The sequence below is a fragment of the Chrysemys picta genome, chromosome 7, assembly GCF_011386835.1.
Source record: "Chrysemys picta bellii isolate R12L10 chromosome 7, ASM1138683v2, whole genome shotgun sequence".
Lineage (NCBI taxonomy): Eukaryota > Metazoa > Chordata > Testudines > Emydidae > Chrysemys > Chrysemys picta.
The window spans coordinates 33,491,072-33,513,580 of record NC_088797.1 but is presented as its reverse complement, the minus strand read 5'-3'; the positions used below and the strand labels follow the sequence as shown (position 1 = coordinate 33,513,580).

The 22,509-nt window shown below is 58.2% G+C and overlaps 1 protein-coding gene across 7 annotated transcripts; it reads left to right on the top strand.

Moving 5' to 3' along the window:
- The first annotated feature begins 2,230 nt into the window (after window positions 1-2,230).
- On the top strand, window positions 2,231-18,582 carry RASGRP2 (RAS guanyl releasing protein 2). 7 transcript variants are annotated; one of them, XM_065551138.1, is made up of 18 exons: window positions 2,240-2,491; window positions 5,391-5,508; window positions 5,598-5,801; window positions 7,316-7,418; window positions 9,984-10,046; window positions 10,338-10,469; window positions 11,260-11,410; window positions 11,652-11,825; window positions 12,015-12,131; window positions 12,865-13,146; window positions 13,442-13,531; window positions 13,904-14,026; window positions 14,391-14,506; window positions 14,889-15,030; window positions 15,934-15,970; window positions 16,446-16,604; window positions 17,486-17,554; window positions 17,919-18,582. In XM_065551138.1, the coding sequence occupies exons 3-17, from the start codon at window positions 5,729-5,731 to the stop codon at window positions 17,542-17,544; spliced, it is 1,821 nt and encodes a 606-aa protein (XP_065407210.1). In that variant the 5' UTR covers window positions 2,240-2,491; window positions 5,391-5,508; window positions 5,598-5,728; the 3' UTR covers window positions 17,545-17,554; window positions 17,919-18,582. The 7 variants fall into 7 exon arrangements, with proteins under 7 accessions (XP_023956071.1, XP_065407210.1, XP_008177924.1 ...); XM_065551140.1 differs by lacking the exon at window positions 2,240-2,491 and adding an exon at window positions 2,518-4,187; XM_065551141.1 differs by lacking the exon at window positions 2,240-2,491 and adding an exon at window positions 2,518-4,187 and having other exon boundaries at window positions 5,116-5,508.
- Window positions 18,583-22,509: the final 3,927 nt, after the last annotated feature.

Sequence of the window (22,509 nt, the reverse complement as noted above, 5' to 3'; positions counted from 1 at the left end):
CTACTGGCAGGAGGGAGTGGGGTCCTAGTGGGTTAGAGCAAGGGTCTGGGTGCTAGGACTCCTGGGTTTTATCCCCAGTTCTCAGGGGGGCTTGGGGCCAGGACTCCTGGGTTCCTTGGTTTATGGTATTTTTGTAAATCATGAATGTAAAGGATTGTTCTTTTTTTATCACAGCTCCAGTAGCATCCCCCCAGCACTACCCCCTCCCCCCAGGGGTGAGCAAGCTGGCAGGCACTGACACCCCCCCACCCTCCCCTTCAGGCAGCAGGCGCTGCACTTACCATAATTGGTTTCAAGGCTGCTGGGAGCCACAGTGATTAATTGGCATCTCAGCAGGGCAGTGAGCCCACAGAGAAACACACAACCAGCCAGCGGCCCTCCCACCCGCCCAGCAAGTGTGTGTATGTGTGCGCACACACATATGTACAGAGCCAGCGTGTGCACACGCACACCCACCCAGCCAACATGTGCACACGCACACACACAGAGCCACCGTGTGCACACACTCAGAACTCCTGAACACTCTTGTACTCATGCTCTGCCAGCTCTCACACTCAGCTGGCTCTTGTGCATGTGCACACTCACCCCCTCTGAGCCGGCGCACACAGAAAAACACACACTTGTACACATGCTCTGCTAGCTCTGCCGGGTTAAGCAGCAATTCCTGATGTGCACATAAGAGGGTGCCAGAGAGCAAGGGAATAACTGTAGCAGTGACCCCACATGCCCTCTTGCTGCAAGGCTGGGACCCAAAGGGGCTTGGCCCCATTTACAAAGGGGAAACTCAGCCATCGGCTTGCCCAAGATATCACAGACGTCTGAAAATAGAACCCAGGAGTCCTGGCTCCCAGCCCCTGCCCTGCTCTAACCACTAGACCCCACTCTCTTGCCAGAGCTGGGGATAGAACCCATTGTACGTAATCCATCCATCCCCCCAAATCTGAACCAGTCAATAGCGCCCCCCAGTCCCCTCTTCTGTACCGGAAAAAAGACTGGGGCCTGACAAATGCCTCCACTGCACAGATGGGGCTGCAACCCCTTAGCAAGCATGGTGGCGCTGACCCCCCATTCCATGTGCCAGGGGGTGGGGCTCAGGATTTTAGGACAGCCCCGCACACCCACTAATGCACTAAGGTTGCGCCTGCTCTTCTAGGTTAGTGAGTAAGCAAGTTTTGACTCTTGGGGAGACATGCACCCAATCCAGAGGGGGGATGGGAAAGGGGTTGGGGTGAGGTGGTGGGGCAGGGTGGGAGGGAGGAGAGGGTGTTCCTCATCCTGCCCTAGAGTTTAGGACTGTTTGCCAACCACAGAAACGCGCATGGCATTTCTGTTAACCGCAGACCACTTCCCCCCCACCCAGCCTGCTCCACCCTGTCCGGCATGGTGCCCCAGCAAAGGGGTGGAGACTGTTCTCCATGATCACTGCTAGGCCGCTGAGTGCTAAAATGGGGTTCAGAGGCTGACAATCTGGGCCTGAAGGAGGGAGGGGTGGATGATGCTGCAGGTGGCTGGGCCTGAGGGGGAGAGGGTGACACTGAGACTCCTTGGGCTGGGGGTGGGGTGGGGGGCTGAGACCAGCTCTCCCCATCCCCCACCTGCTCAGCCCAGCACCCACATCCACTGCCTGGGTCCCCATTCCCCACTCCTGTAGGGCTGGTTGCCATGACAATTGTTGGAGCTGGTTGCAGCCTCGGGCTCCTCCCCTCCCCCCTCCCTCCCCCGCCCCATGAATGGGACTGGGACTGCCCTGTCCATGGCTGAGCAACATAGGGCCCAGCAACACCCCCCCCCCCCGGGCTGTGTGTGCCCCTCAGTGTGGGGGGAGGGAAGAGTTCCAGTCACCCCACCTCCTTTGCTCTATTACCCCCCAATCGCCCCGCACATGAGACTAGGGGGAGAAGCTGGGGGTCCCCAGAGCTGCCCCCTCCCAGAATAACTGGTGCATATGGAATTGGCGGGGGCTGCTCCCCGCTTCGCTTTGAGCCCCCCCTCCCCAGTGGCGCTGGGTGAGGGCAGCGCACCCGGCACAGGAGGGGTTAAGAATTCTGCAGTGGCACCTGCGGTCTCTGGCTCTCCTGGGGGGCGAGCAACCATCGGCGTGAACGAAGGGTGTGTGCGCCCCTGCCCAGCCCCCTCCCCCCCCCCGCCGCCTCCTGAGACCCTCGCCCAGCCCCCTCGGCCGGCTGCACCCCCCTCCCCGCCTGCTGAGACCCCCGCCCAGCCCCCTCGGCCCGCTGCGCCCCCCCGCCTGCTGAGACCCCCGCCCAGCCCCCTGGCCCGGGGCGCCCCCCAGCTGCGGGGCAGGCGGCCCGGCCGGGGCGCTCCGCGCGGCGGGCGGAGCAGGCGGCGTTTGGACCCGCACGACCCTCCCCGTGCCGGCAGCAGGAGGAAGTCGGGGCGGGGGGGGGGGGGGTGATAAGGAGACACAAGCCGCATTGTGCAGCCCGGCCGCGTTTGAATATCGCCCAGCGCAGGAGCAGAGCGGAGCCGGGTGAGCCACACGGGGGGGACCCGGGCCTGACCCTCTAGGGGGCGCCGGCCCCGGGGCGGGGGGCCGGGGAGCGGGACAGGGCCTGCCCCTCTAGGGGGCGCCTGCCCCGATCGGCCGCAGGGAGTGAAAGTCACTCCCACCTGTGAGACGAGTTTACTGGGGCTCAGCCCTGTTTCTCCAGCCGGACGGCCCCGGTCGCACCGATTTTCACCCCATCACACCGACCCCCCTTCACACCATTCCCCTGCCCCTGCCCTATCACACCGATCTCCTGCCCCCTGCCCACCACCCTTCCTGCCCACTTCACCCATCACACTTCTAGCCTTGTCACACTGCTCCCCCTGCCCCGGCACACCCCCACCCACTGCCCCCATCACGCCACCCCCTCCCCTGCCCCCGTCACATCAGCCGCCTGCCACTGTCACACCAACCCCTGGCGCCCTGGCTGGTGGGGGAAGGGACTGCACTTCCCTGTCTCCCCCCCCACACACACACGCACACAAGGGAGGCACACGGGGGCTCTCCCTGCTGCCACCCCTACTTTGGGGATGGCTGGGGGCTGCTGAGCTGGCACTGCCCTGGGTTATAATCCCCACTTAATTGGGGAGGGGGTTGAATGGAGTTGGAAGGGTGGTGGGTGCACTGGGGGGCATAATGGGGGGTTAATGGGGGGCTCTAAAGGCAGTGATGGGGGCAGGGAGCAGGTGCCCCAGAGCCATAGCTTAGTAGTCCTGACTGAAGAGTGGGGCCCATGTCACTGGGGTGGGGTGACCCCCTGTTGTATTGTAGCTAATAAAAGCTCAGAGGCCTGGCTGAGATACAGGAAGAGGATAAAAAAGGTCCTTGTCCCCCATGCAGCTGGGACCCACAGCCCAGGGGTGTGTGGGGGTGCCAACAGGCTATGCAATGATGGGGTTTCATTTTGGGTTCAGCATGGTTGTGCCTGTGTGTGCACAGTACACTATGGGCTAGGTGTGTGCACTGCGGTATAGTGCATGCAGCATGGCCGTGTGTGTGTCTGTGCACACAGTACACTATGGTCGACGGGTGTACAGTGCAGTATAGTGCATGCAGCATGGCTGTGTGTGTGTGTCTGTGTGTGCACAGTACACTATGGGCCAGGTGTGTGCACTGCGGTATAGTGCATGCAGCATGGCCGTGTGTGTGTCTGTGCACACAGTACACTATGGTCGACGGGTGTACAGTGCAGTATAGTGCATGCAGCATGGCTGTGTGTGTGTGTCTGTGTGTGCACAGTACACTATGGGCCAGGTGTGTGCAGTGCGGTATTGCGTGCAGCAGAGCTGTGTCTTGGCAAAGCTTTATGCCACACAGTGTGATAGTGCGTGTGTGTGCAGTGCGACTGTGTGTTTATGCTGCATACAGTGTGTACAATGTGTGTGTGGTGGCGTGTGTTTATCCCAGAGATGACTGTGAGGCAACTGACATTTGGCAACACTGTATTTTGATTGATATTTTGCAACATGGCTGGTGCGTATGTGAGGGACATGCAGTTAGTAGGAGGTGCTGTGCAAACAAACAGCCAGATGGAAAAGAGGGACCGTCCCCCCCAAACGCCTTTCGTTCAGTCCTCCCCCCTCAGCTCACTCACTCATTGTTGCTTCTAACTAACCATGAACAAAAAGCTGCCTAAAAATAACACTGCAAGAAACCCCAACCCTCAATTTACAGCGTGGTAAGTTGCACACACAAAAGCTTGTTTTAAAAGATTAATAATAATCTTGTCTTACTACAGAGCAATTACACAAAGGGATCCCTTGCCTGATGCTGAGATGCAGACAACTCTGGGGTGGGACGTGGGGGCTGTTTATAGAGGGAGCCCTTGCCTGGTGCTGAAATGCAGCCACTTCTGGGGAGGTGCTGTTTATGCAGGGATTTACAGCACAGCTCTAAATCCATTCCCACTGGATCCCAGATATGGATGGCACCTTGCGCACCAGGCCCCGATTCCCCCCCCACCCGTTCGCTAATCCATCAGGAGCCGTTCCCTAGATTCCAGCTCCGCACACAGTGCAGCTCGAATTCCCGAGATGTGAGCCCTTGTCTAAATTAATCTCTCAGCCTGAGTCATTGTGGCCGGATTCCTGGGTCCTTCATCTCTCTCCAAACATTCCTTGGCTCTGGATCTGACCCAATCCCCTGTTGTCACGTTTAACCCTCAGATACCTTTACCGGGGGGATAGAGCCTGGGAACTTGCTTTCCACCTATGATCACCCCCTCTTTACAGCCCCCCAACCAAAGAGCAGACAGCCCCCCCGCCTCTCCTCACCCTCCAAGCGATGTTACTATGCAAAAGGCCACTTATAAATTCCATCCTGGTCCTTTAACAGCCACAGGGCTCAGAATAGCTCAGTGGGCCCCAGCTGCAGGGGCTGCTCCTTCGGGCTTTGTGCAAGGTCAGAAGAACTTGGGGCTGGGTTCCAGGATGCTTGGGTTCTGTCCCCAGCTCTGGGTGGAGAGCAGGGTCTAGTGGGGGAGAGCAGGGGGGGCTAGGGAGCCAGGACTCCTGGGTTCTATTTCCCCACTCTGTGATCATGGGCTAATCTCTCCGCGGCAGTTTTCCTGCTGGGATGTTGAAGTTGCACATGCTTTGTGTTTTTAGGGTCAAAGTGGAAGGTTGTAACTTAGAGGAGGAAGGCCCATGTCTCATTCCCCCCATCCCCGAGCCAGCCAGTCTCCCCACCCCGGAACCAAATTGGAGCCTGTGCTCCCTGGAGGGGAAAGTCCCCATGTCCCATACTTCTACACTCCCAGGGGCAAAACAGAGCCTGTCTCTGACCCGGGCCAAGGCAGGAAGCCAGGATGGAGGAAACATTTTGCAACTTTACCCGAAATTCTCTAGCTGTTTTGTTTTGCAACAAACTCTCCCTCCCCCAGTGTTCACAGCGTCAGGGCGAAGGGAACAGAAACACCCTAGACCCTGGACGGCCTCCCTTGGCTGATCTCTGCAACTACCCCTCTGGGCAGCGCTGACCCCAGTGCACCTCAGCCTCAGGCAAGTGATCTCTGTAGAAACAGCTCCCCTACCCCAGAGGCGGCTGCATCTCCTAAGAGTTATAACTCTAGCCCCATCTTCTCTTTCAGTGGCAGGTTCTCGCCAGGGATCCCTGATCTTAGGGGGCCGCTGACACATTGCCCCTGAGCTGGGCAGCACTTGTCTGTGGTGGGACCCCAGGCTGGCAGAGGGGGAGCTGGCCGGCACGGGAGGAGCAGAGATGAGCGGGACGCTGGACCTGGACAAGGGCTGTACTGTTGAGGAGCTGCTGCAGGGCTGCATTGAGGCCTTTGGTAATGCGCTGGGGGGGAGCTGTTATTTAGGAGCATGTGTGGGAAGAAGGGGTTGTTGGTGCAGGTGGCTGTAAGGTGTGAGGTGGGGTGTGAGCCTGGGGAGGTGGCATATGGAAGGCTGGGGCTGCCCAAGGGACTGGGGTCAGGCTGGGGCTTTGGGGTTTTCTTCAACCTATAGGGTCAATTGTCCTGACCCCTAGAGGGCGCTGTGCTGCAGGGAGTGGGGCGGGGACTCAGCCAGGGGCGCTTTCCCCCTTGTAATCAGTGCTGACCCCAGTGAGGGTCTGGGGACGCTGTGCTGCAGGGAGTGGGGCGGGGGCTCAGCAGAGGGCGCTCTCTGCTCCCAGTCTGCTGATCCTGGTGAGGGGCTGGGGGTGCTGTGCTGTGGGGGCTCAGCAGGGGGTGCTCTCCCCTTGCAAGCAGTGCTGACCCCAGGACCCCGGTGAGGGGCTAGGGGGTGCTGTGCTGCAGGGAGCAGGGTCAGTATGGGTTGCTGAGCAGTGTGTGTGTGTGGCGGGGGTTTCTCTGTGGCTATGTCCACATGGTGAGCAGCAGCCACGCAGCAAGTCTCCGAGCCTGGGGCAACAGATGCAGGGTCCTAGGGCTCATGCCCCGGGGCTAAGAATAGCTGTGTAGACACTGTCACCTGGGCTGGAGACCCCCGCCCCCAGGCTTCACAGCCCGAGCTGCAATGTTCACACAGCGATGTCTGCCCAGCAATGTCTGCAAGTCTGCGACCCAAGCTCTGAGCCTCACTGCCAAAGGCTGTGCAGATGTAATCTGAGTAGGTTGGGGGGTCAACAGGGGGTGCCGAGTCGGGGAGGGGATCACAGGGGTCTCTGGGTTGGGGAGTCAGTAGGGGTCTTTTGAGCGGGTTGGGTATAGGGGGTCTCTGTGTAGGCAGGTTGAAGGGTTGTGGGGGATCTCTGAGTGGTGTGGGGGATCTTTGAGTAGAGTGGGAGGTTGCGGGGGTTTCTGAGCAGGGTGGGGTCTCTGAGTAGGGTGTGGGGTTGTGGGGGTGGGGTCTCTGAGTAGTATTGGGGGTTTCTGAGTGGGGTGGGGGGGTCTTTGAACAGACTGAGAGTCTGTAGGGGGTCTCTGAGCAAGGTGGGGGGTTGCGGGGGGTCTCTGAGTGGGGTGGGAGGTTGTGGGATGGGAGGTTGCGGGGGATCTCTGAGTAGTGGGGGGATCTGAGAGTGGTGGGTGGTAGTGGGATCTCTGAACAGGGTGGGGGGTTGCAGGGGGAGTCTCTGAGTGGGGTGGGAGGTTGCGGGATCTCTGAGCAGGGTAGGGGGTTGTGGGCGGTGTCTGAGTAATGGGGTGGGTCTGAATGGGGTGGGGAGCTGTGGGGAGGTCTCTTAGTAGTGGGGGGTCTGAGCAGGGTGGGGGCTTGTGGGATCCCTGAGCGGGGAGGGTGGTTGCGGGAGGTCTCTGAGCGGAGTGGGGAATTGCGGGGGTCTCTGAGGGGGTGGTGGGTTGCCGGATCTCTAAGCAGGGCCTACTCTCTCTTGCAGATGATGAGGGGAAGGTGCGGGACCCCCAGCTGGTGCGAATGTTCCTGATGATGCATCCCTGGTACATCCCCTCCTCCCAGCTGGCCGCCAAGCTGCTGCACATATATCCTTGTGAGCCCTCCACCCCCCTTCCTGCACCTCCTTCCCTCATTCACCCCCCCACCTGCCTCGAGGCAACCTACTGCCCTCATTTCCCTCCTGGGCACCCCCTCCCTTCACAAAGCACATATCCCTGGCTGGTGAGGACAGAGCTGGCTTATTCTTCTAGCTGGGTGTCTCCCCAGCTGGGGCTCACCAGGGGACCCCTGCAGGACCGGGGGGTCCGCATACATTTCAACAACACCTCAGACCAACAGGGAGGAATTGGTTGTGCATGTGAAGGCAGAAGGCAATCTGGGTGAAAGTGACCCTGAAATTACACCATTTCATGACTCTAAGGAAAGGAAGGAGTGGGGGCAGCAGGATCAGGACAATGGGCTTCAAAAAAATGGACTTCAACAGGTCAGAGAACTGGGAGCTAAGGTCCCAGGGGAAGCAAATTGAAGGGAGAAAGCTGGGAGTTTCTCAGCGACAGTGTTAAAGGCACAACAGCAAAGTAGGCTGATGCGAAGGGAAGACACGAAAAGGCCAAGGTGGCTCCCTCTGGAACTCTTTAATAATCTTAAAAGCAAGGAAGAATCCCTCAAAAAATGCAAATGTGGACAGGAAGAGCACAGAAGAATTGCACCAGCAGGTAGGGGCAAAATCCGAGAGGCTAAGGCACAAAATGAGTTACAGAAAGGCAGTCGGAAGAGGTTCTTTAAAAACATTGGGAGCAAGAGAAAGATGAAGGAAAGTGCAGGTCCACTACTTCCTGAGGAAGGCGAGCTAATTGATGACATCAAGAAAGCAGGGGGGTTTAATGCCTAATTTGCTTCAGTCTTCACTAAAACGGTTAATGGTGACAGGTACTCAGCACAATGAATATTAACAACAAGGGGGAGGAATGCAGGCCAGACAGGGAAAGAGCAGGTTAAAGAGTATTTAGAGGAGTTCAATCTATTCAAGTTGGCAGGGTCTGGTGCAGTTCACTCTTGGATCCTTAAGGAAGGAGCTGAAGCAATCCGGGAGCTGTTAGCGATTGTCTTTGAGAAATGGAGGACGGATGAGGTCCTCAGGGACTGGAGAAGGGCAGACATAGCACCTGTCTCTAAACGGGGGAACTAAGAGGACCCCGGGGATTATAGACCAGGCAGCCTAACTTCCATACTTGGCAAGATACCGGAACAAATTATTGAACAATCAGTTTGTAAATCCCTGGAGGATAATAGGGTTATAAGAAATAGCCAGCGTGGGTTTGTCAAGAGCAAATCCTGCCAAACCAGCCTAATATCCTTCTTTGACAGGGTTACTGGCCTAGTGGCTGGGGGGAAGCAGTAGACATGATAGATCTTGATTTTAGTAACGCTTTTGACCCAGTCTCCCATTCTCATAAGCAGACTAGGGAAATATTGTCTAGATGAAATTGCTAGAAGGTGGATGCAGAACTGGTTGAAAGCTGCTCTTTGAGGACAGTCTATCAGTGGTTCTCTGTCAAACTGGGGGGATGTATTGAGTGGGGTCCCAGAGGGGTTAGTCCTGGATCTGGGGCTAGTCAATATTTTCATTAATGACTTGGATGATGCAGTGGAGAGTAGGTTTATAAAACTGGCGGATGACACTAAACTGTGGGGATTGTGAGCACTTTGGAGGACAGGATTAGAATTCAGAATGACCTTGAGAAATTGGAGAATTGAAAGAAGATGAAATTCAATAAAGACAAGTGCAAAGGACTGCACTGAGGAAGGAGAAATCACAAAATGGGGAAAGACTGGCTAGGTGATAGTCCTCTTGAAAAGGATCTAGGGGTTGGCTCACCAAGGGAATCTAAGCCAACAGCGTGATGCCGTTGTGGAAAAGACTGTTATTGTCTGGGCTGTGTTAACGGGAGAGGCGTGTGTAAGACACCGGAGATGTTACTCGGCACTGGGGAGGCCTCAGCTGGAGTACAGCATGCAAGTCTGGGTGCCAGGCTTTAGGAGAGCTGTGGAGAAATTGGAGAGCATACAGAGGAGAGCAACAAAAATGGTAAAAGGTCTAAAAACCTGCCCTGGGAGGAAAGGCTAAAAAGCTGGGCATGTTTAGGCTTGAGAAAAGACGGGGGAGGGGAGACAACTGCTAACAGTCTTCCAATATGTTCAGGAGTGTTCTGCAGAGGACGGTGATCCAGCTGTTCTTCACGTCCACTGGAGGTAGGACCAGACGTCATGGGCTTAATCTGCAGCAAGGGAGAAGTAGGTTAGCTTTTGGGAAACACTTTCTTAGGCTAGTTAAGCTCTGGAACAGGCTGCCAGGGGAGGCTGCGGACTCCCCATCACTGGAGGTGGTAAGAACAGGCTGGACAAACACCTGTCAGGGATGCTCTGGGTTTGCTTGGCCCTGCCTCAGCGTGGGGGGCTGGACTCGGTGACCTCTGGAGGTCCCTTCCAGCCCTGCATTGCTGTGATTCTAGAACACTGACTCCTCCCAGCCTGATCCAAGGGCCCTAAATCCATGGCCCAGCTCCACCCCCAGCTCCTCCCCCTTTCTCCCCCTTCCCCCAGTCTCTTGTGCCTGCAATGTGGAATTCACCTTAACTCTGCCCTTGCACCTACCAAGAGTCTCGTAGCTCAGAAAGCAGTTCCCTGCAGGTGAAAACCTGCCACCTGGTGAGGTGAGTCTAGAGGAGCCCCACATTTCTGGGCAGCATTCTCAAACCTCAGGGGCAGAGCTGGCCCCAGTGCGGCATTCAAAGGCACAGTGCTGCAGGGAGCAGCAGGGGACTCAACATAGCGCATCTTTCCACTGGGTGAGGGATCCCTGTATAAACAGCCTCTGTGCCCAACCCCAGAGGCGGCTTCATCTCAGTGCTGGGTGAGGGATCCCTGTATAAACAGTCCCTGCACCCCACCCCAGAGGCGGCTGTGTTCCGGGTGTTGGCTGTCATTACCCCTCCCCCTCCCAGGTACTGGATCTCAGCATTCCCGGCGGAGTTTGATTTGAACCCGGAGCTAGCAGAGCAGATCAAGGAGCTAAAGGAGGTTCTGGGCCGCGAGGGGAACCGGCGCCACAGCAACCTCATCGACATTGAGAATGTGTATGTGGCAGGGGTGGGAGCATGGGGAGTGGGGGAGTTGGGAGATCTGAGGGGGCATGGGGATGGGGTCGAGGTGGTGGGGAGCTGGGGGAATGGGAGGGTCAGGGATAGGGGTGAGGTGTCCCAGAACAGCTGTCACCCCAACAGCACCCTGTATGTGAGCAGGGGGCCTATATGGGCTGAGGAGGACTGAGGAGCGGGTGTGAGCTGGGGCACAAGCGTGTGCACAGGGGTGGTCCAGTGCATGCTTGTGAATGAGTCTGTTGTGTGTGTGCACTGTGCGTGTGTGTGTCAGAGTGCATGGGGCATGTTTGTGTGGGCATGAGCAGGGCATGCACATGGGAGTGTCCAGGACATATGTGTGTGCACATGGTGTGTGTGAGGGAGTGCACGAGGCGTGTGTTTGCACATGGCCTGTGTGCATGTGCATGGTGTGTGTGTGGGAGTGCACAAGGCATGTGTTTGCACATGGTGTGTGTGCATGGTGTTTGTGTGTGAGTGCATGAGGCATGTGTTTGCACATGGCGTGTATGCGTGTGCATGGTGTGTGTGTAGGAGTGCATGAGGCATGTGTTTGCACATGGTGTGTGTGTGTGTGCATGGTGTGTGTGTCGGAGTGCATAAGGCATATGTTTGCACATGGCGTGTCTGTGTGTGCACGGGGCGTGGGAGCACGCAGGGGTCTCTGGGCTGTGCATGCGTGTGCAGGAAGAGCGTGTATCGGCAGTTGGGTCCAAAGACTGGCTTGGCTCTAACATACCCCCCCCCCCGCTATGCCTCCCCCCTCCAGCCCTACCTACAAGTGGAAGCGCCAAGTGACCCAGCGCAACCCGGTGGCCCCGAAGAAACGCAAGATGTCGCTGCTCTTTGATCACCTGGAGTCCTCCGAGCTGGCGGAGCATCTCACCTACCTGGAGTACCGCTCCTTCTGCAAGATCCTGGTGCGGGGCGGAGACCCTGCGGCAGCCAGGAGGGGCTGCCAAGGGGCTGGGGAGGCTGCTGGGGGTGGAGGGCTGCTTTGGGAATGACCTTTCCTCCCCCCATGGGGCAGGCACTTCCCCACCCTCTATGTCCGTGCGGCAGGCACTGAACTCCCATGCTCCCCCATGGGGCAGGCACTGCCACACCCCCTATGTTCCCCCCTCCCGTGGAGCAGGCCCTGACGCCCTGTTTCCATCCCAGTTCCAGGACTATCACAGCTTCGTCATGCATGGCTGCACTGTGGACAACCCCATCCTGGAGCGGTTCATCACCCTTTTCAACAGCGTCTCACAATGGGTGCAGCTCATGGTGCTGAGCAAGCCGACCGCCCAGCAGCGGGCGCAGGTCATCACCCGCTTCATCCTGGTGGCGCAGGTGAGGGGCCCCTCAATCCTGACCCGCAGCCCCCTGCTGGCCCATTGTACACTGAGCCCCAGCTGGGCTCCAGGTGTGAATGTCCCCAGGTCCCACTCCTCTGTCCTTGGAACTAATCCGACCTCTCTCTCCCCCACTGATCTCCACCGTCCCTCGGCTGGATCCCCCTCCGGCTGGCCATCCCTGCAGAGACTCCTGCAGCTGCAGAATTTCAACACGCTGATGGCCGTGGTGGGGGGGCTGAGTCACAGCTCCATCTCCCGCCTCAAAGAGACCCACAGCCACGTCAGCTCTGAGACCACCAAGGTACAGGGCGCAGGGCCGGGGGGAAGAGGGCTGGGGTGATACTCGAGGGGCTGGGGCAATGCTGGAGGGTGGGATGACAATCAAGTGGTTGGGGTGGGGTTGGGGTCTCAGGGGTCTGGGACAGTGTTGGGGGGTTTGGGGTCTTGGGGTTTAGGGTGGGCTTGGGGGGTTGGGGTCTGGGGCAGTGTTGGGGGTTGGGGGAGCTCTGGGGCAGGGTTGGGGTCTGGGGGGTCTGGGGCAGGGTTGTGGGAGCTGTGGGGTGGAGTTGGGGTCTGGGGCAGGGTTGTGGGGTCGGGGGAGCTCTGGGGTGGGGTTGGGGGATTGGGGGAGCTCTGTGGCGATCTGAGAGATCTGTGGTTGGGATCTGGGGTGGTCTTGGGGGGTCGGAGAGCTCTGGGGTGAGGTTGGGGTCTGGGGCGGTGTTGGGGAGTCGGGAGAGCTCTGGGGTGGGGTTGAGGGGTAGGGGAGCTCTGGGGTGGGGTTGGGGGTTTGGGGGAGCTCTGTGGCAAGGTTGGGGTCTGTGGCAGTGTTGGGGGGGTTGGGAGAACTCTGGGGCAAGGTTAGGGTTTGGGGCAGTGTTGAGGGGTTGGGCGAGCTCTGGGGTGGTCTTGGGAGGTTGGGGGAGGTCTGGGGCGAGGTTGGGGTCTGGGGCGGGGTTGGGGGGTCGGGAGAGCTCTGGGGCAAGGCTGGGGTCTTGTTCTGGGCCCAGCCCCTAACCCCCCGTCCTTCCCAGCTGTGGGAGTCCATGACGGAGCTGGTGACCTCGCTGGGGAACTACAGCCGCTACCGGCGCCGCCTGGCCGATTGCGTCGGCTTCCGCTTCCCCATCCTGGGTGTGCACCTCAAGGACCTGGTGGCCGTGCACGTGGCACTGCCTGACTGGCTGGACCGGGCCCACACCCGCGTCAACGGCACCAAGATGCAGCAGCTCTTCGGGATCCTCAACGAGCTGGTGCTGGTGCAGAGCATCAAACCGCCCTTCGAGGCCAACATGGACCTCATCAACCTGCTCACAGTGAGACCCCGCCCTCTGCACCCCCATTGCACCCCAACTGCTGGACCTCTCACTGCACCCCCATAGTACCACCTGCACTCCAGCCCCTGAACCTCACTGCATCCCGATTGCATCCCAACTCCCGGACCCCCCACTGCATCCCTCATTACGTCCCAACCTGCAGTGCACTCCCTTCCTCCGTGTAGCTCCCTGCACCCCAGACCATCAAACCGCTCTCTGAGGCCAACGCCAACCTTGTCAGCCAGCTCCTGGTGAACCCCCCACCCCCACTGTCTGACGGGCTGTGCTCCCCCAGGTGTCGCTGGATCAGTACCAGACGGAGGAGGAGATCTACCAGCTGTCGCTGCAGAGAGAACCCCGTGGCAAGTCGGCCGTGAGTGCGTGTGTGAGTGCACAACACTGTGTGACTTGTGCCCCGTCCCCCCCAGGGCCATGACCCTTCGGTTGCCCCCTGTGGGGAATGGGGGGGAGCAGCAGGCCATGGCGTCTCTGTCCCATCCGGCCCCAGCAGCTGGTTCCCAGGCGCATTCGCAGCTGCCTTCCGCTCTGCTCCCTGGGGGCTGAGCTTCCTGTCCAGAGAGAGGGAGCTGCCGGGTCCCACACGTTCACTAACACCCCCCCAGCTCCAGCCCTTGGGCCGCAACACCGGGCAAGGGATCCTGGTATGAACAGCCCCTGCGGTCCACCCCAGAGCTGGTTGCATCTCCGCACTGGCCAGGGGATCACTCAGAGAATATGTCTCTGTATGTCCATCCAGCCGTCCAGCCCCACCTCCTGTTCCCCCCCAAGCCGACCGGCTGACATAGACGAGTGGGCCTTGGCTGTGAAACCCAAACCGGACCAGACGCTGGTGCGGACACACATTGAGAAGATGGTAGAGGTGAGAGCAGGGACCTTGGACACCATGGTTTTTGTGGGTGGGGGGCGCTCTGAGACTGTGTGTTAGGGCAGGGTACCTGGAACTGACCCCCCCCCCAGTCTCTGCTGCCCCCTGTAGTCCGTGTGTGTGTGGGGGGGCCTCTGGGGCTGCATAGAGGGTGGCGTACCCCTAGGGATGACCCTCCCTCCGCTCTCTGCTGCCCCCTGTAGTCCATGTGGCCTGAGGCCAGGAGCAAAGACCCGGGTGTGGGGCTGGCAGCCCAGGGGCACTGCAGCACCCCCCGTACTCCTTGTGCCTGGGGCTGTGTAGGGGGTGGCGTACCCCTAGGCCTGACTCTCCCTCCGCTCTCTGCTGCCCCTTGCAGTCCGTGTTCCGGAATTTCGACGTGGATGGAGACGGCCACATCTCCCAGGAGGAGTTCAAAATCATCCGCAACAACTTCCCCTACCTCTGCAAATTTGGGGACCTGGATGAGAACCAGTGAGTGCACAGGAAGGGGGATCCCGTGGGCCCCTCACACCAGAAGGAGGGGTGAGGTACTGGGGCCAGGGCTCCTCCTAGAAGCCTCATCCCCCATAATGCTTTCTTGCTTTGTTGGAACCTGGGAGTCCTGACTCCCAGCCCCCAGCTCTACCCCCCTGACCCCAGGCCCCACCTAGAGCCAGGTGCAGACCCCGGGCATCCTGACTCGCAACTGCTAGCTCTAATGCTCTGGCCCCTACTCCCTGCCCAGAGCTGGGCGCAGACCCCGAGCGCTCTGACTCCCAGTCCCCTGCTCTACCCCCCTGGCCCCCAGTCCCCGCCCAGAGCCACGTGCAGACCTGGGCGCCCTGGCTGCCAGCATGACGCCGTGTGCCCCCAGGGATGGCTGCATCAGCCGGGAGGAGATGATCTCGTACTTCATGAAGTCCAGCGCTGCGGTGGACGGGAAGATGGGCTTCATCCACAGCTTCCAGGAGACCACCTTCCTGCACCCTGTGTCCTGCCGTCACTGCAAGAGCCTGGTGAGTCACTGCTGCCCCCCCGGGAGGGTGCAAGAGGCTGGTTGCTCTGGGGGCTGCCCTCTGTGGCCCCCCTGTGAGAACACAGGACCCCCAAGCTGCCACCATCCATAGATTGGGGGGTTTGTTCCACATGACTGGGGAGTCGATTCCGCGAGGGAAAGTCGCACCACGCTAGTGGGGTGTTTTGCGGCCACGGAGAGGGCAAAAGGGGGGTTAGACCCTGGGGCAGGGGAGATGACTGAAGAGACGCAGACTCCATCTCAGCACACAACAGCTCTCCAGCTTTCCTTGTCCCGGCCTAGTTATCACAGGACAACCCCTTCACCCAGAGAGGGCCCAGTTAGACTGGGGTAAAGGGACTTTGCTGTTCTCAGAGGATGAGTTCTATGGGGGGAAGGCACCTTTATCCTGGGATAACTGTGCAAGGGATTCCTGTATAAGCAGCCCCCGTGCCCCCCCCACCCCCCGAGACAGCTGCATCTTAGTGCTGGGTGAGGGGTAGCGGTATAAACAGTCCCCACACTCCACCCCAGGACCAGCTGCATCTCGGCACCCAGTGAGGGATCCCTGTATACACAGCCCCTGTTTCCCACCTCAGAGGCAGCTGCAACTTAGTGCTGGGTGAGGGATAGCGGTATAAACAGCCCCCACCCCAGTCAGCTGCGTCACAGCAGGGATAAGCGTCCCAGTGTCAGCTCATCCCCCTCACCAGCATTGGTCGATGCTCGGCTTGTCCGTTCCATGGGCGATCCCGAGAACCGGACACTTGGAATTGGGACAGAAAGCTGAAACGAAATCTTGTGAAATTAGCTCATTTCAACTGTAGCAATTCGACTGCTGGAGTGTAACTGAGCATGCCCCCCCCACCTCGCTGACTCCATCCCCTCACATCTTTCTCCCCAGATACTGGGAATCTACAAACAGGGGTTAAAGTGCCGCTGTGAGTATGGGGGGCAGGGGGGAAGGGGGTTGCCTGGGGAAATTATGGGTTCTTGGGGGGGAAGCTGTGGCTGCGCTGTGGGAAAGAGGCTTTGGGTGATTGTATTCTGGAGATAGGGGTGCATTGGGGGTATATAGGGAGGCGTGGGGCCATGGGGGGGGGAGCTGGGCGTGCTTTGCAGAAGATGGAGCGGTGCATTGGGGGCACTGGGCCGTGGGTGTGCACCAGGAAATTGGGGAGCTGGGATGAAGGGATGCATGGGGGGAGCTGGGCTGTGGGGGTGCACCAGGGGAGCTGGGCTGTGGGGGTGCATGGGGGAGCTGGAAGTGCAGGGGGAATTGGGGAGCTGGGGCCAGGGAGGTGTGTGAGGGACCTGGGCTGCATTAGGGTATATGGGGAGGTGTGGGGCCTTGGGGGGTTGCATCAAGGGGAGCCGCAGGGCCGACCCCCCATGACCTCCCTTGTTGCCCCCCAGGCTGCGGTGTGAACTGCCACAGGCAGTGCCGGGAACACCTCTCCCTGGAGTGCCGCAAACGGGCCAAGAGTTTCAGCCTGGCCAGCCCTGCCCACGTCCCCGCCCGCTCCTTCAGCTTCTCACTGCCCCGCCCGGCCTGCAGATCCCCACGCCACACAGGTATGGCCACCGGGGGGGCAGCCCCACCCACCTACCCCAGAGCTGAGGGCACACCCCAACCCCTCCAGCACTCTCCTACTAGAGCTGGGAGAGAACCCAGGAGACCTGACTCTAGCCCCTCCCCCACTCTCCCCATGGCCCTGATGTTGTGCCGGAAGCCAGCTTGCAAGCCCGATAACACCTCCTCCATGTGATTTCCTGACCCCGCTGAGGCCTCAGTGCTGGCCCATAATACTCCACCATGCTGCTTCCTGTTTGTGTCGCTGCAGATGGTGCGGAATGGTGCTCTGAGCCCTGGCAGCTATTTTGAGACACCCCCACCATGGGCCCCCGGCAACCAACACATTGTGTTATCCCAGCCTGCTTCCGCACAGGCTTCCTGTCTATACAGCCCCCGCATCCCACCCCAGAGGCAGCTGCATCTCAGCGCTGGGTGAGGGACAGCAGTATAAACAGCCCTCACCCCAGGGCCAGCCACATCTCAGCACCAGGTCAGGGATCCCTGTATAAACAGCACTCCCACGCCCCAGGAGACTGCATCTCAGCTCTGGGGAGAGGTCCCTATACAAACAGCCCCCATACCCCACCCCAGAATCAGCTGTATCTCAGCACCAGAATAGGGATCCATGTAGAAACAGCCCCCACACCCCACCCCAGAGTCAGCTATATCTCAGCACCAGAGGAGGGATCCCTGTACAAACAGCCCCCATGCCCCGCCCAGAGGAGGCTGCTTCTCAGCACGTGGGAGGGATCCGTGCTTGTCAAAGTGCATTGGGAGTACTGGCCATAATGAATCCTAGCTGAGTGTCTCCCCCTTGTGGTGGGAGTGTGGGCTGCTCCGTTGGGGTTGCAGCCGCAAAGAGCTGTGTGTGTCTCTGCAGAGATCCGCGAGGAGGAGGTCCAGGATGTGGAGGACGGGGTTTTCGACGTCCATTTATAAAGACAAACACGTAAGAGCTGCAGGGAAGGGAAGGGAAGGGAAGGGAAGGGAAGGGAAGGGGGCCTAGCACAGTGGTTCTCAAACTTTTGTACCGGTGACCCCTTTCACACAGCAAGCCTCTGAGTGTGACCCCCTTATAAATTAAAACCATATTTTTATATATGTAACACCATTCTAAAAGCGGGGTTTGGGGTGGAGGCTGACAGCTCGTGACCCCACATATAATAATCTTGTGACCCCCAGAGGGGTCCTGACCCCAGTTTAAGAACCCCTGGCCAAGTGGGCAGGGCTCGAGGGTTTTGTTCTGGGCTCTGAGAGGGGAGTGGGCTGTAGTGGTTAGAGCTAGACTGACCCCTCTGCTCTGTGTGTTTTAGGGTCTGCTCTTCCTCACCAGCTGTGGCTCTTCCTCCCACTCCTCCCAAGCTGGGATCTCCTGTCCCCCCAAATCTGCCAGCTGACTTCCCGGCTCCCCCACTATGGGGTGACACAGAGACGGGGCAAAGGGGCGTCTGAGGAGAGGGTGTAGGGCAAGGGAGAGAGACAGCCCTTCCAGTGGGTGCAGAAGCTGCTCTGGGGGCAATTGGATGGGTCCTTTACTGGTTGAGGGGGTGGGGAGGTGGCTGCATGTCAGGACTCCTGGGTTCTATTAATGCGGGATGGAGACATGAGTTAATGTGGGGAGGGGGTTGTGAAATTAGTAAGATCTCGCCTGACATCCCTCAAACACATCCTTATGCGCTCCAGCATCAGGGTCCAGTGTGGGTCCACAGGGGGGGGCGTGACTTCCCTTACTCTGGTAGGAGCTGCCTGGGGTATCCCGCCTGCCCTGCAGGGAAGAGGAGGTTGCCTGGGGGCTGATGCATGTGGCTGATGATGGAGGGGGAGTGCAGGGGGTTGGTTTGGGAGCGGGAGAGTGGGGTGTGGGTCACAGTCAGGATCCCCCCCCTTCCCCTGTGAGCCCAGCTGTACAGATTCCTTGCTGTGTATATTTGTACCTAACAACAGGATTCAGAGATGTAATAAATATAATAAAACCAATGGTCCCAGTTCCCATCTGTCCCCCACTTGGGTCCGTCTGTCCATCTCACAGCCCCCACCCCCAAGCTCATGTTGGGAGCCCCCTGCCAACCCCAGCCCCATCTCTGCTTCTTTCCTGTGCCCTATCAGGGGGTAGCCATGTTCGTCTGTATCCACAAAAACAACAAGGAGTCCGGTGGCACCTTAAAGACTAAGATTTATTTGGGCATAAGCTTTCATGGGTAAAAAATCTCACTTCTTCAGATGTATGGAGTGAAAATTACAGATGCAGGCATTATATACTGACAGCTGAAGAGAAGGGAGTTACCTCACAAGTGGAGAACCAGCGTTGACAGGTCTTCTGGAGCTGAGGGATGGCGGGGAGGGGAATGGGGTCTAGTGGTTAGAGGGCGGGGCTGGGGGTCAGGACTCCTGGGTTCTATTCCCAGTAGTGGGAGGGGAGTGGGGTCTAGTGGCTAGAGTGGGGTGGGGAGGCTGAGGGTCCTGGGTTCTATTCCCAGATGTGGGAGGGAGCCCTGCTGTCTGTCCCCGGAAGATTCTAGGGGAGGGAGCCCATTGCAGAGCTGGAGGCTTAATGTGTTACTGGCTGAGGGAGGGGTCAGGGGTTGGGTCCCCCTCCCTCTCTGCTGAAGCCCGTGTCTGTGTATCTGTTGCCCCTGCTGGATGAAGTGAGACTTACGCTGTGTGTGTCCTTGTTGTGCCTAGTGGAGGAATGAGACTGTGTCCCTGTCACTCCCTACTGGAGGGAAGGAGCCCTGCTCAGTGGAGCCATCTGTCCCCGGTGCCCCCTGCTGGCAGGGTGAGCCCTGCTGTGTATCAATGCAAGAGCGGGAGCATTGCCCACCCCATCCCCCCCAGTGCCTGTTCCCAGACGCCTGCCCCTCTACCATGCCTGGTTATTTGTGTCGCAGTGACATGGGAAGAGGAAATCGCTCTGATAAATACGTCAATAACAGACAGATCATCCTGGCTGAATCCGCCCCGGAGTCAGCACATTCCGCGCCAGCCCGGTAGTGCTTCACCCAGGAGACAGACATTTCTGTAATGCCCCAGCCCAGCCTCAGAGAAATGGCTAGCAGGGTGCTGAACAAAGGAGATGCAGCTGCCTCTGGGATGGGGGGCTGTTTATAGGGATTCCCCCTCCTGGTGCTGAGATGCAGCTGCCTCTGGGGTGGAGCGCAGGGGCTGTTTATACAGGGATCCCTCTCCTGGTGCTGACATGCAGCTGCCTCTGGGGTGAGGCATTTCTTTATACAGAGCCCAGACACCAGAATAGAGGTGGGGGAAGCAAATCTGTTGCATGATTATATATTTTTTTCCCTAACGTTGCTTGTCAAATCACACGCGAGACAGAAAAAATAAATAAATAAACCACTATTGATTTTCCCCGGGTGACAGATTATATTTATCATTCTGTATTGCACATGTCACAGCTGCTGTCATACCGGCCTCAAATTAGGAGCTGGGCCTTAATATGCTGCCACAACCCCCCCCCCACCCACAACCCGACATGTTAGACACATTCTCCCCCTCCCCGCCCATCTGACAAAGACAACGTTAATGGAACAATCTGGTCTCTGCAAATAGATTTGTGTTGCCTTTATCTATATATTTATTTCCAGGGGCGTGTGCCTGGCTTGGGAGCACTGAGGGTGTCATGAATTGGACTGGCATCCTTGGCCCTGGCACCTGCCCAGGACTCAAGGGTTCAAATCGCAGCTTTGCGGGGGGGGGGAGGGGTTGCCCCGGGAACTGTAGTGCCTAGGGCGGGTTAGACCATCGGTTTTAGTTCTCATCCAAAAGCCAGCACCCATTGCAGCACTGCGCCCTCTAGCACCGCGCTGAGGCACTGGGGTTAGCACAGGCTGCAAGGGGAGAGCGCCCCACCAGGGCCCCCGCCCTGCTCCCTGCTGCACAGTCCTTGCTTGCATGGCAGGGCATGTCTTTCTGCTGCAGGACGCCTGGGTCCCCAACCTGACTGAGAGGGGCATTATGGAAAGTGATTAATATCCCTGCTACAGCTGATGGATGAGCCAGGAGGGCGGGGGAGGCAGCAGCTCCCAGTTGGCCAATAGGACCTGTTCCCAGGTGGGCCAGTTCCATATAGCAGCAAAGTCATTGGAATCAGTGGGAACCCCCTCTGCAAGAGTCACAGGACGCAGGGGAGGCTTGGGCGGGGATAAAAATCACTTTACACCCATAAGTGAGATGCTCCAGGGAGCCCTGGCTGCAGGGGGAGAATCCCGGCTACTCCAGCCCCGGCCTCTCCCAGCAGGGGCTGCTTTGGGCAGCACTGTGTGTGTTAGGTTTGTCTCCTTGTGCGGTTCATTTCTGGCCCCAGTGGCGTGGGTCCATGTGGGGTGTGTGTATGTGTCTCCCCGCCACTTGCAATGCCAGGGGTGGTGTCCACCGCACTCCCCAGCATCTGACATGGTGTCAATTTCTGAACTGTTGTGTGAGCTGCCAGTTCACTGCTCCCCTGCCCCCCCCTAAAAAAAAAATCTTCAAACCTGGCTCCCAGTACAGCCTCCTCATTTGGTACACAGGGGGCGCTTCACCTTTGCCACGTGTTTGGAGGGGGCTGAGGGGGCCGCCTGCCGCAAGTCATCTGCCTGCTAAGCTGACCCTGTGGCAGCTGCCTGTAGAGCTCATCCTCTGCTCGTAGGAGAGAGGCTGCTCCCCAGATGTACTCGCAGCCTCTGCATTGAAGCAGGAAAACAGATGCAGGGTGTTGCAGTACCAGACTACACCACTAGGGGATGCTGCAGTACCTGCCAAAAAAGGTACACGGGATGCTGCAGACCCATCCTGCAACACCAGGAGATGCTGCAGTACCTTCCAATATATACCCAGGGATGGTAGAGTACCAGCCCCCAAATGCGAGGGGACACTGTAATGCCAGCTACAAAAATACTGCAGGTCACCAGAGTATCAACCACAAAAAAATAGGACCTGCTACAGTAGCAGTCAAAGTTACTCAGTCCCAAAGCAGAGCCAACCTAAAAATACTAGAGGCTGATGCTACAGTATCATGTAACTATACTATAGCGTTAGAGGCCCAGGAAAAATGCTAGGTGATCCTGCAGTACCATCCAGGAATACTAATGAGTGCTTGAGTACCAGCCTAAAAATTGTGGTGCTGCTACATTAGCTGGTGCTGTTGCAAGGCCACCAGACATAGTCAGGGATGCTAGCGCAGTGCTGAAAAACATGGAGTTGTGCTAGAGAGTAACCCACAAAAATACTCAGGTACCAGCCTCTATTATTAGGGGATACTGCAGTGCTATTCAAAAATACCAGGCGGTACTACCGTAGCAACCAAACCACTACTAGCTGAGGGACTATATCCCTCAACACTCAAGCTGCACCCGTGTCATATGACAAATATGAGGCTAGTCTAAAGTAGCAACAAAAAAATACTAGGACACTAGCTGCAAAGACTCAGTAATGCAATAGCAGGAACTAACACTTCTAGGGGCTGCTACAGTCTAATTTGCTATACCAGGGAATGCCAACGTACCAGCCTAAAAATGGGGGGAGGGGCTTGCAGTGTCAACTAAAAATACTGAGGGAGCCCACACTTCCCGAGCTGTAAAATGAGAGTAATTCTGCCATTCTCCCTGCCTTTATCTGTGTAGCTGTTGAGCTCTTGGGGACAGATTGTCTCTCACTGTGTGTCTGTGTAGCACCAGGGGCCTTGCTCTCCATCGGGGCTGTGCAGAGCCTGGTACAATGAGGTCTTTTGACACTACTATAATGGTCTCTCCCAGCAGGGGGCGCTGTGGGGAGCGGGGCAGGAGCACTGGCTGTGAGGGCAGTACCTGGCTGCTCCATTTAAGGACATGGAGAGGTTAGGAAGGAGGGGGAGTTGTTCCCCAAATCTGGGGCAGCCGAGAAATTGAATTATGAAAGGCATTGATTGGGAAT